This window comes from Myxocyprinus asiaticus, chromosome 38, assembly GCF_019703515.2.
Source record: "Myxocyprinus asiaticus isolate MX2 ecotype Aquarium Trade chromosome 38, UBuf_Myxa_2, whole genome shotgun sequence".
Lineage (NCBI taxonomy): Eukaryota > Metazoa > Chordata > Actinopteri > Cypriniformes > Catostomidae > Myxocyprinus > Myxocyprinus asiaticus.
The window spans coordinates 3,920,541-3,934,654 of NC_059381.1; the positions used below are offsets into that span (position 1 = coordinate 3,920,541).

At 36.1% G+C, this 14,114-nt stretch overlaps 1 protein-coding gene across 5 annotated transcripts in view; it reads left to right on the forward strand.

Annotated features, from left to right (window-relative positions):
- Positions 1–9,853, forward strand: part of lrrc8aa (leucine rich repeat containing 8 VRAC subunit Aa) — a 29,806-nt gene extending 19,953 nt beyond the window's left edge. For 4 of the 5 annotated variants that reach the window (XM_051677928.1, XM_051677930.1, XM_051677927.1 and 1 more), the window contains 3 exons: positions 1,345–1,515; positions 1,963–2,268; positions 7,525–9,853. In XM_051677928.1, coding sequence (XP_051533888.1) covers positions 1,345–1,515; positions 1,963–2,268; positions 7,525–7,800 — 753 coding nt within the window. In that variant the 3' untranslated portion in view covers positions 7,801–9,853. The remainder of the gene's footprint in view (positions 1–1,344; positions 1,516–1,962; positions 2,269–7,524) is intronic. The other variant, XM_051677932.1, reaches the window with a different exon arrangement.
- The last annotated feature ends 4,261 nt before the right edge of the window (positions 9,854–14,114 follow it).

Genomic DNA, 14,114 nt, shown 5'->3' on the forward strand with positions numbered 1-14,114 from the left:
ATGATAAATGTTCAAAAACAATGGTTTTACCATGGTACATGTCCAATATCCAAAAAACATAGGTTTTACCTTGGTAAATGTTTAAAACAGTGGGGTTAGCATGGTAAATGTAAAAAAACAATGGGATTACTGTGGTTAATGTTAAAAAAAACAATAATATTACAATAGTAAATGTTCAAAAACAATAGTATTACCATGGATTTTTTTTTTTTTACCATGGTACGTCTCCAAAAAACACTTGTTGTACCATGGTGAATGTTCAAAAACAGTGGGATTACCATAGTAAATACTCAAAAAAATCAATAATTTTACCATGGTACATTTCCAAAAAAACCAAATAGTATTACAATGGTGAATGTCCAAAAACAATTGTTTTACCAAGTTACATGTCCAAAAACAGTGGGATTACCATGATAAATGTTCAAAAACAATGGGATTACCACGGTAAATATTTAAAAACAATGGAATTACTATGATAAATGTTCAAAAACAATGGTTTTACCATGGTACATGTCCAAAAACAGTGGGATTACCATGATAAATGTTCAAAAACAATGGGATTACCACGGTAAATATTTAAAAACAATGGAATTACTATGATAAATGTTCAAAAACAATGGGATTACCATGGTAAATGTTCAAAAAACAATGGGATTACCATGGTAAATGTTCAAAAACAATGGGATTACTATGATAAATATTCAAAAACAATGGGATTACCATGATAAATGTTCAAAAACAATGGGATTACCATGGTAAATGTTCAAAAACAATGGGATTACCACGGTAAATGTTCAAAAACAATGGAATTACTATGATACATGTCCAAAAACAATGGGATTACCATGATAAATGTTCAAAAACAGTGGTATTACTATGTTAAATGTAAAAAAAAAAAAAAAAAAAAATTTTACTGTGGCAAATGTTCAAAAACAATGGTTTTACCAAAAACATTGGTTTTTCCCATGGTAAATGTTTTAAAAAACAATGGGGTTACCGTGGTTAATGTTAAATAAACAAAAACAATATTATTACCATGGTACATCCAAAAACCAATGTCATTACATTGGTACTATGTCCAAAAAAACATTGTTATACTACAAGTGACATAAACCTTGCAAGAGAATATTGATACTGCAGATTCATTTTCTCTTTTGGGGTCACGCAGGGTCTCATGTTTTACCACAATCATTATCCAGTAATTATAATATTATGATGCATTATGATGTATTGAGTCGTGATATTGTGTATCGTATCATAGAGTAGTTAGCGATGCCCAACTTTAATTCAAACAGGACTACAAGTCTCAAAATGACGATCTAAATCCATTGTTTTCTCTCGCAGGTGGTGACAGATGTTGGCGTGCACCTGCAGAAACTCTCTATCAATAACGAAGGGACCAAACTGATGGTTTTGAACAGTCTGAAGAAGATGGTGAACCTGACGGAGCTGGAGCTGCTGCGCTGTGATCTAGAGAGGATCCCTCACTCCATATTCAGCCTGCACAATCTACAGGTACAGCCATTACATTTTAATTTCACAATCCTTACTTTATTTACACAATAGAACTGCACATATAATTATAACCACTTTACTAATTTATGTAAATAAAAGCAGCTTGTTGACTGCGTTATTTAATTACTGTTTTAACATGATCTGTAGACATACTGTACCTATTCTAAACATAAATTAATACACATGAAAAAATGTATTCTTCTTTCTACCAATGACTAATCTTGAATGCTAAACTGATAATATAACCAAATCCTGGAATTCCTACTGATTCAAAAACATCAGGGTTTAGATCAGGTTTGATTGAAGGCTAAATGTACATTTCTTAGCTCTTAAAATCTGGCCACAGGAATTTTCATGCTCACACAAGCCTCTTCAGGTCTGTTCAGTTATTCTAACTAGCACTTCATTTGGAAGATTAACTTTTTTTTCTGTCTCTGCTGTTTGTAGGAGATTGATCTGAAGGACAACAACTTGAAGACCATCGAGGAGATCATCAGCTTCCAGCATCTCCACAGACTGGTGTGTCTGAAACTCTGGTACAACCAGATCGCCTACATCCCCATCCAGATCGGCACCCTCACCAACCTGGAGCGACTCTACCTGAACCGAAACAAGATCGAGAAGATCCCAGCACAGCTGTTCTTCTGCAGGAAGCTGCGTTACCTGGACCTCAGTCACAACAACCTGACCAGCATTCCTCCAGACATCGGCTTCCTGCAGAACCTGCAGTACTTTGCAGTTACTGCAAACAGAGTGAGTAGATCTTAAACGTACAGACTTGCACATGCATGTTATGTCGCGCTCCTATGAGATTTTATCAGATGGTTGTACCTGAGTTTATGACTTAATATTCCTTTGTAATACAGCACACGCAGTTTTCTGAAAGCGTAATTTCTGATCCTCAAAGTCAACAACATGAAATCAAAATGGACCCTATTTACATTCTTAATACACATTCCTGGTCTTATTTTAAATGATTCATCAGTGCATGTGATTCTAAAGAAGAAAAAGTTCATCTTTAGTAATCTTTCATCAAAATGAGCCCAGGCAATCGGTTAAAGTGAATCATAACCAGTGGTCAAATAGCTATTTAGTAGGGCTGTCCATTGTTTAAAAATCAAATTAATTGGGGGCCTGGGTAGCTCAGTGGTAAAGACGCTGGCTACCACCCCGGAGTTCGTGAGTTCGAATCCCAGGGCGTGCTGAGTGACTCCAGCCAGGTCTCCTAAGCAACCAAATTGGCCCGGTTGCTAGGGAGGGTAGAGTCACATGGGGTATCTTCCTCGTGATCTCTATACTGTGGTTCTCACTCTCGGTGGGGCGCGTGGCGAGTCGTGCGTAGATGCCGTGGGCCTCCATACGTGTTATGTCAATGTGGTAACGCTCCAGGAGCCACGTGATAAGATGCGCGGTATGACGGTAAAAGATATGGTCTCGGTGATTTAGACTGTGGCATGATTGTTGGTGCCAGATGGGACATGCAACAGTCTCTAGAATGGTGCCAAAAACAAAAAACATCCAGTGTGGACGAAAGCGCCTTCTTGATGAGAGAGATCAGCGTAGAGTGGTCAGACTGATTCGAGCTGACAGAAAGGCTACGGTAACTCATAACCACTCTGTACAATTGTAGTGAGCAGAATAGCATCTCAGAATCAATGGGCTACAATAGCAGAAGGCCACGTTGGGTTCCTCTTCTGTCAGCCAAGAACAGAAACCTGAGGCTGCAGTGGGCCTACCATTTGTGTACCTCAGCAGAAATCCAGATTTGTCAGACCCCGCAGTGTTTTTCCAATCGTCTACTGTCCAGTACTCGTGAGCCTGTGCTCAGTCCACAGAAATCCATTTTGGAAATGAATTTGTCAATCTGTCCGAGATAGATTTATTATAAGAGCTTTTCTAAGGATGCGTCAATGTACACATGCGTCAGATGCACTTAGGTTGCGTCGTGTCAAACACAGCGTGTGAAGTTAAACGTAGTTTGAAACATTAAAAATCACGCCTTGAGATCACTGCATTCGGAATTGCGGAATCCTTGCAATTGGAATTTTAGGCAACTGTTGTAGGTAATAACATCCTTTCTAAAATCTAAATAATGCATAAATACAATGCCAATTAATATTGCATTGTAGGGTGCATAGCAAGGAAAACACTTTGCGTAAGTATGCGTAAGCATTGCATTGCCAACGCGCAATATTGTTGAACATAATGTGGCGGTAACAAACCTCAGGACTCAAGGGTACGATAGAGTTACTTCACGAGTCTGTGCTATTAAACTGGATGTGTTATTTTTCAGGTTAATTGCTTTAAATATACTGACTTAAGCTTTCTTGCTCAGCAGTATTCTCTTAAAACTATTGCTCTGCCATGACAATAGTTGACTTAAAAGAGAAAGTTCACCGTAGAAGCGGACTGTTCACACCGGAGGCGCGGTCACATTTACCTTTGCACTGCAAAATTCTGCTGGACTTTATACTCTGTTGGAGTGAAGTTAAAAAGAAACTCACCGCTAAAATGATATCCTTGTCCTTTTGTGTATATTCAGTGTAGCTGTGTACGAAGCACTACCAAGCCAAGCAACTTCCTTTTGGTCAACACGGCAAATTCACCTGTCAAAGTTCACCAAACTTAAACTCCATGCAAAAACGTGAGGCGAAATTCTTCACCACCAGAAGTCGCACGAAATTCACGATCGTGCAAATTCCTATTGAAATGACAGTATTTCGCCCATGGAATTTCACAGTGCGAAGGCAAATGTGACTGCACCTTAATGTCGGCTATAGCGGCCTGAATGGCAAATTTGAGAATGCAACGCATACTTGCGCTGTGTTTACGAATTGCGGTCTGACACATTTTGGAATGCAACTATGAACTAAATCGAGTTTGAGTAGCTAGAAGCGTCTGCGTTCACATACTTGCTTACAGTATGGATGTGTCCGAATGTGCATACTACCCTACTATATAGTATGCCAACAAACCGTATGCCAATGCTAAGTACGAATCCTCAGTTTTCATGAAGCAGTAAGCGAGAAATACCCAGATGACCTACTATATCCAACGATATTCTGAAGTGTGCATCGACTGGATACTTTACTATCCCATAATCCCTTGGGATAGTCGGATAGCTCTTTTTCAACTAAGTGCTATATATAGCAAAAAAGTAGTTTCCTGTGCTTAAAAGGTACTTGTTTAGCAAAACTAGAGTAGATTATTTTTGAGGTTGTTGTTATTACTTCATATATTCAGATCACTGGACTATAGCCACGTCTCCGGATCTAGTATGTCCGGAATCGATTCATACTACTCGCATGCATACCTAAAGAACATACATTTTTTACCGGCCAAGAAGTGCGTCCATCAAATGAAGTTCATACTCTGACAGTACTTGATTTCGGACACAGCTTATGTTTCGGCCTTAACTTTTGTTGCGAAAGTTAAGTGTGCAAGAACTCTTGTTTTGTTAAATCTGAATTCTTTCGGATATGAGTCAGAATTCTGAAAAGGTAAACAAGGAGTGTATGGACATAAAGTCCAGGAACATTATGTAATGCGTACAACCTGTCTCTCTCTCTCTCTCTCTCTCTCTCTCTCTCTCTCTCTCTCTCTCTCTCTCTCTCTCTCTTATAAACACATCATGTGTTTTCAGTTTGACATGCACTTGTGGATATTTTTTAGTAATGGGTGTGTTTGAGTGTGCGTGTGGCATGTTTCTGAAAATAGCGGGTTAATGGGACTTCCTGGTGAGGAGTGTGTGTGTGTGAAGCACTGCATAAACACAATCTCTTGCTCTTTCTGGCTCTTTCGTTAACTCATTATTATCTAAATGAGTTGTGTAATTTGTGTTATTTGTAACTAGATGCACATGTATCCTTTTTTTAGAGTGGGGTTTGTGTGTGTGTGTGTGGGCCAAAATTAGCAGGATACTCTGGATATAATTGGCTTTTGTGTGTATAATGTTCTCTGGGTGTCGACCCTGCTGAACCAGTGGCTTTAAAGTACAATGGCAAGAAAAAGTATGTGAACCCTTTGGAATTACCTGCATTTATGTATACATTTTAGGACGGTCAGTCGATTAAGGTTTTTAATTGCGATTTAATCTAATTTGTTTGTAGTTAATCGTGATTAATCGCAGATTTGGAAAATGCTGACATTTGATACCATATGTACTTATTTTCCTGTAAAAATGCATTTATTTCCATCTCAGGAAAGAAAACAAAACAATTTGTAACATTTTCCAAACAAAGCCTTCCACAATATAATGTCACCTATTCTGGTAAAATTAAACGTTTCCCAAAGTCTAATTGACTTATTGAAAGAATTAGTCCCCATTGGTTGAGTATTCTTTCATATTTTCTTGAATTTCATATTTCTATATTCATAATTTTACATTTCAATAATCCATCTCATAACATTATGCAAAAAATAGATTTCTGAGGACCTACGATCAAGAATTGTTGCTTTGCATAAAGCTGGAAAGTATTACAAAGTTATCTCGAAGAGCTTAAATATGAATCTGTCCACAGTTAGACAGACTGTTCATAAATGGAGACGATTTAGTACTATGGGTACTCTCCCTAGAAGTGGCCGTCCAGCCAAGATGACTCAAAGGGCACATCGCAGAATGCTCAATGAGGTAAACAAGAACCCTAGAGTGACAGCTAAAGACTTGAAGGAATCATTGGAACTGGTTAACATCTCTGTTCACGAGTCTACTGTATGAAAAACATTAAACAGGCGTGGTGTCCATGGCAGGACACCACAAAGGAAGCCGCTGCTTTCCAACAAAAACATTGCTGCACACTTGCCAAGTTTGCCAAAGACCACCTTGACACTCCACAATGCTACTGGGAAAGTGTTTAATTGTTTGGGAAGAACACGCAGCACTACATATGGCGTAAAAAGGGCACTGCACACCAACATGAAAACATCATCTCAACAGTGAAGTATGGTGGAGGAAGCATCATGATCTGGGGCTGCTTTGCTGCTTCAGGTCCTGGACCACTTGCCATCATCGAGGGGAAAATGAATTCCCAAGTTTATCAAGATATCCTACAGGATAATGTCAAGGTGGCTGTGTGCCAGCTGAAGCCTAGTAGAAGTTGAGTGATGCAGCAGGACAATGACTCTAAACATAGAAGCAAATCCACTAGAGAATGGCTTAAAAAAAGAAAATCCACCTTTTGGAGTGGCCTAGTCAGAGTCCAGACCTTAACCCATTAGAGATGCTGTGGAATGACCTCAAGAGAGCCGTTCACACCAGACATCCTAAGAATATGTCTGAGCTGAAGCAGTTCTGTAAGGAAGAATGGTCCAATATTCCTTCTGAACATTGTGCAAGTCTAATCTGCAGCTAAATCCAAGGGTTCACTTACTTTTTCCACAGCACTGTGAATGTTTAATGGGATGTGTTCGATTTTGTGTTTGTCTATACTTGTGAATTTGAAGTTAAGATCACATTTTATAACCAATTAATGCAGAAATCCAGCTAATTCCAACGGGTTCACATACTTTTTCTTGCCACTAGATAAATTGCTTAAATAACTATAATATTATTTTGCACAAAACAATCATAGTCCTCACAAACAAACAAATACTTACTGATTGTGCATAAAAACGGGAACATTGCTTACTGCAGGGGATTTGAAGTCTGACTCTAAGTGTTTTTAAATATATTGCTGAAGGCGGCCAATTTGTTACTAAAGTGCTGCTTTAATGGATATAGTGGCTAAGCTTGATGGGGGATGAGTTTAGAGATGCAACTGCTTGGAAAGAGTTTTAGCGTTACACTAAAAATGTCTCATTCAATTAAGGTGAATGGTGACTGAGGCTTACATTCTGCTTAACATCTCATTTTGTGTTCTACAGAAGAAAGAAAATCATGGGAGTTTATAATAAAATAAAAGTAAATTACAGATTATTTTTTTCTTTTTCAGATGAACTATCCCTTTAAATCGTTTCTTAAAGATAATCTTATTTCTGAGATCGTTTGCTATGTGTTTTTCTCTATTTCAGATCGAGACGTTGCCTCCCGAGTTGTTCCAGTGTAAGAAGCTGCGGACGTTGAATCTGGGAAATAACTGCCTTACAGTGTTGCCATCACGTTTCGGGGAGTTGACGGGCCTCACGCAGCTGGAGCTCCGTGGGAACCGGCTGGAGGGGTTACCGGTGGAGCTCTCCGAATGTCGCCTTCTCAAACGCTCCGGCTTGATCGTTGAGGAAGATCTCTTCAACACCTTGCCACCAGAGGTCAAAGATCAGCTCTGGAGAAGTGATAAAGAACAAGCCTGAGAGAATGTGGTCCTTCGCCTTTTCTTTTAATTCAAATTTTTTTTAAATTCTTTTTATTAGAGTAAGGGTTAGATTGTCGTCCGACACGAAAAAGAGGGCGTATGAAGGAAAGTTATGGACAGAACTGTGCCATCTCTCTGTAGACACACACAGATACACACACTAGAAAGGGATAGTTCACCCCAAAATTTTAAATTGACATTATTTACTCACACTCATGACATTCCAAACCCGTATGACTTTCTTTCTTCCACAGAATACAAAAGGAGATATTTTGAAGACATTCAAGCTAAAAGAATGCAAAAGCACCATAGAGATATCATAAAAGTGGTCCAAGTTACAAGTTTTCTAAAGCTTATATAACTTTGTCTGAGAAAAAGACTAAAATGTAAGTCGTTATTCACTGAAAATCTTAAACTACCATCCTAACTCCGATTCATGAATGAATCGTTTTTTTTCCAGTCGGATCTTTTCAATGAATTAGTTGGGACCAGATTTAACTACCATTTTCTGAATTTCTAACTTAAGAAAAAATGTACGAATATTTTTTATTACCGGAAAAATATAAAAAAAAATGTAATAACTTCGTACGAAAGTTCATCGTAAGACAAATCTTAAGAATTCAAACTCTCAAAAAATGTCCTTAAATCATTGCAAATAACATCTTAAAGTTAGAATAACCTCACAGTTGTCTTAAATACCAAAAGGTAAAATGTTTAATAAATTTACTGGGTTGTATCAAACGTGACGAGTTATATCGTGTGAGATGGAAGTCGCAATGGGCTTTTTATTTAGAAATGTGATTTTAGACCTAAACACATTTGTGTTTGTGTATTTTTATTTTCAGCTTTCAAACCATACAAATGTTATCATGAAATTCAAACAATAATTGTTGTTTTGAAGCTTCTTAACGTGGTGACCAATCATGCTAACCAATTCAAACATAGCGCTTTCTCTCCACGATCTTTAGAGTCCATAGAAACTATGTTTATATCATTAGAAAGCTAAGACTGTCCTTTTTACTTAAGTGCATCAAACTCAAAATGTATTTCTGGATCAAAGTGACTCAAAATGATGGAGAGGGTCACAAATATTAAGCATTATAACTAGGGCTGTCACTTGATAAAAACAATTAATCAAATTAATTACATGGTGTACCGATTAATTAATTGCATATATAAATATTTGCTGAGAAAACCCCTCAAATAACAATAATTCAATTTATAATGATTAAATAATGATAAATGGTTATTTAAATAATTACAAATAATATATACACGTGTGTGTGTATGTGTGTGTGTGTGTGTATATATATATATATATATATGTATATAAAAAATTAGTTTATAAAAATAGTAATTTTCAGATAATTAAAATGCATTACATTATTGTAGCAGACGAGTTCAGCATTGATAAGACAACACAAAAAGTGGCTTTAGAATCCAGTATATTGTTTATTTGCATATTATTGCACATAAGTCAATCATTGGCCTACAGTTCACATCAATCCATTTAACAGTTGAATTTGTCAGTCAGTCCGAGATTTATTATAATGTCTTGTCTACGGACGCGTCAGTGCACACCTGCGTCAGACGGACGCTTTTGGAGCATCTCACTTTGGTTGCGTTGCATCATAAACGTACCGTTTTTAGGTCGCTGTGTCAAGTTAAACGTAGTTTAATACTTAGAAATACACGTCTTGAGATCCCTAAGTTCAGATTTGCGCTCCATCAAGCTGTTTTGAATGCAAGAATGCGTCCTCGTGTTGTGCTGTCTGCTGAAGGGTTGGTTTGTTCTCTGTATAAGCTGCACGTTGCCTGTACAGCTGAAGTTTCGCTTACTGCCCCCTGGAGAAAACAGGTGGTACTTCAAACTTGAATTGCTCAGGAATCTTCCTTATTACAGTCCGGGATATGATTAATTGCATTAATTTTTTAAACGCGTTATTGTTTATAGAATTAATCGCACTGAGTTAACGTGTTAAAACGACAGCCCTAATTATAACATAATAATATTCGCTACATATATATATATATACACACACACACACACATATACATACATATATATATATATATATATATATATATATATATATATATATATATATACATATATACATATATATACACACACACACACACACACACACACACACACACACACATACATACATACATGTGTATGTGTGTGTATATATATATATATATATATATATATATATATATATATATATATATATAATGGTTAATATCGTTAAATCTCAGACACTCTGCTTTCTAGTTTAAAAAAGGTTAATAGATAGATACATTTATCATTACGATTTACCAGTGTTGAAGTATTGAATTTGTTGTATTAGACAAGGCTAGTATGACCAGACAATGTCAAAGCAAAATAAAAATAAAATGTAGATTTTCTTAAGAATTTTTCAAGGGGGATGGGTTAATAAAACTCGTAATAATAAAACATCCAAAAGTTAATCCCAGGGGACTATTACTTATCTCAATTCTTACCTCAAGTTTTAATCAGATGGAATTATTTGTTTAGTATACAACCTACAAATTTTACTTTTACAGGTAGTTAAAAGGATAGTTCATCCAAAAATGTAAATTCTGTCATGATTACTCGACCATATGTCATTCCAAGCCCATATGCATTTCTCTTCTGGAACACAAAAGGAGATGTTAGGCTGAATGTTAGTTAGTCTGAGTCACCATTCACTTTCATTCATCTTTTCTCCTTACAGTGAAAGTGAATGGTGACTGAGACTAACAGTTTGCCTAATATCATCTTTTAAGTTTCACGAATGAAAGAAAGCCATATGTGTTTGCAAAAACATGAAGGTAAGTGATGACAGGGTTTTGGGGTCAACTATTCCTTTAAGAGTGGTCTTATCCTTTTAATAAATTGCTCTCCAGTTTAAAGTTGATAATGCATAGGAAATTAACAGATAAAATCCTGAAAGAGGGGACCATGCTGCTAAATCAGCTATGATGTTTATTGAAAATGGATCATATGTATAAGATTGATAATACAATATTTTAAATATTATGCATTATTAATAATATAGTTTTTATTTTAATGTAAATCATTAAACAGGCGTAGTTATTATTAAAATGACTAATTCACAAGGCAGGGAAAATACCTGTACAGGTCAGATGGAGATGAGAGATGTATCATGTGTTTAACAGGATGATGAAGTAGTCTGAAGCTTTTGAAATGTTGTATGCATTTTCGGATTTTTCACACGGCACCCCTGATCTCGCCAGACGGCACCCCTGTTGGGAAATGCTGGTATAGGCTACTTTTAGGATATTTTATGGTGCTTTTGTGTCCTTTTGTTGAAGCTTGAAAGCTTAAGTTCCCATTGATTATAATTATAACAAAATTAAAATACGAGCAGTCTTCTGAATTTCTTTTCCGTTTCACGGAAGAAAGTCTTACAGGTTTGGAACAACATGAGGGTGAATACATAATGACAGGTTTTGTGTGAGCTGTTCCTTTAAATCCATGTTTTCATATTCTCCCACACTTTGTAAGGCCAGGTCAATTATGTACTGCCCTCTACAGGCACAAAGGGGCATTCATATACACAAAACTGATGCCAAAATGGTGAACACACATGTGGGTACGAGTGCCTGTGTTTTAGAAGTGGGATTATGGGATTGTGTAGATATAAAAAGCAATATGTGTTTTGTGCTTTATTTACTTGGAGTAATTATGTCCAGTCAGGAAAGAGTCGACAAATTATTAATGTGCCAGTTATCGATGTTAAACCTGATCTTTGCTAATGTGTCATTTGTGTTTTAGGTCTCTGCAAGGGTCATATTTCACCCCCAAATCAAAAGAGATTAATAAAACATTATATTTTGCCAAGTTTAGGACCATTATGATTTTTACGCATTGCGACATTATTCGCACATTTCCCCACAGTTCTCATTACTATAATGGAAAACATCTCATTACTGCAATGCGAAAAAACAATTATATTTTATTTATATAGCGAATTACGCATAATATCATTTCTAGTGTTTTTCCTTTTGATTTTGGGGAGAAATTTGACCTAGATGTGTTTTCTGAAATTCACCTAAATGCCAAAAAGATCATATACAAAATCTACTAATATATATATATACACACACACACACACACATGCTTTAAAGGCTATGAAATGAAGCCACAAACTAAGAACTCTTGAAAATGGATCTCGAAACAACCCACAATTGTTACATTTTGCACTCCACAAACTCTATTGATGAACGAACAAAACTTGTTCGCACTCATCTTTCGCGATGGACTTTATCGTTTGCGTATGTGTATCAGGTGACCTGGAGATTGCACCCCATTGGTCGACTTCTCAAAAGGGAATGATGATATAGTATTCTGATGTCATAAGGACTATTGTCATAGCAACCTTCCCACACTAATATGGCCTTAACTCTCCTGAGCTGTATGCTGGAGGTGATCTCGAAGACGAAGTGTACATTTTACGTTTATAGGTTTTATAATTTTACAAAAAAAAAATAAAAAAATAAAAAGAGGAGAAAGAACAAAAAGAAAGCACGGACTCATGCAAACTTTTAAATGTTTGCGAGTAAAACAATCCTATGTTAATGTGTCTTTATATATATATATATATATATATATATATATATAGATATATATAGATATAGATATATATGTTCATATGATTTATATTTTATGATTTTATTTGAACTTTTATTTTGTGTGGAAGATTGCCTAATGTACGCAGTATGGCTGTAAATGAAACCAAGTAAAGATTTCTGAGAAACATTCAAACACTCTCTTTTGGTCCCGCTCATAGTCCGCTCCAAGCAGATGGTTGCTAATCAAATCACAATGCAAACTGTGTTCAGATTGTGTGTGCTTTATGCAGTGTTGGGTGTAATGCATTACTAAGTAATTAATTACTGTAATTAAATTACTTTTTCATTGAAAAAAGTAAGGGTCTACTCTTAGTTTTTCAGTAATTTAATTACAGTTACTTCTGATGTAATTGTGTTAAATACTGTATAGACTATAGAGCAATTCTATATAAAACAATAGTGAATTTAAAATTAAAATGCATGTTTTCTAATTTAATGCAGCCCCTTAAATTCTTTGGCCAGTTCATGAATCATTTATTTGATTTTGATTTTGATTTTTTTATTTGATATTCTATGATTTATTTGAAAGAATTAAAATAACAATATCATGTCTATCCTTGTATTTTTCATCTGGTCAAAGTTGATAAGGGTTTTAGAAAGTAATTAGTACAGTAATCTAATTACACTGTAGAAGATGTAATTAGTAGTTAGTAATTAATTACTTTTTTAGAGTAACTTACCCATCACTGGCTTTACGCTCCCTCAAATACTGTGTAAATGAAGGTCAAAGCCCTTATACATGTCAGTAGGTTGCACGGCCCTAGTAAACTTAGAACGACAAGAAAGTGTTACTAGAGAAGCACTATTCTGTGAAGTCAAGGAAAGCATTTTGTTAGCTTTTGAAAACCTGTCCCATTCGCTTAAATCGGTGCTAGACACATTTGAGAATCTGCGAATAAGACAGTTTAGGATGGGTGTTTTTCTCACAACAAGATTTGCTCTCAGGGCTGATTTGGGGTCAGACTGGTGTGTGTAAATTGCTGCTGTGTCATCACCTCTACTAGTTTTCATTTCCTCCATAGCTTCAGTGATAAAGCACATATGTACAAAAACAATCCACTGTTACTCCTGTAATAAAGCACAACTTTTTCAGCTGCTTGGGTTACGGAAGTATTTTTCTCATTAGGTGAATCACAACATTAGTCGAGGTTACAGTCAGGCACTTACAATGGAAGTGAATGGGGACAACTTTTAGAGGGTTTAAAGGCAGACATGTGAAGTTTATTATTTTATAAAATAACTTAGATTAATTCTTCTGTTTAAACTCATGTATTATTTGAGCTGTAAAGTTGTTTAAATCGTAATTTATTTTTCCCAGCCATTCCGTAACATCTTAGCAATGCCTAGTAAACATCCAGAACACCCTAGCAATGGCCAAGCGACTACACAGAACACCCTAGCAACCACATAGGACCATCTATATATATCCATCCATCTATTTGTCTGTGTGTCTGTCACTCTTTATCTATCTGTCTTTCTGTGCATCTATCATCTGTCTGTGTCACATTTTCTTGTCTGTCTGTATCTATCTATCTGTCACTCTTTCCTATCTGTCTGTCTGTCAGTCACTCTTTCCTATCTGTCTGTCTGTTATCTATCTATCTGTCTGACTGTCACTCTTTTCTATCTATCTGTCTGTCTTTCTAT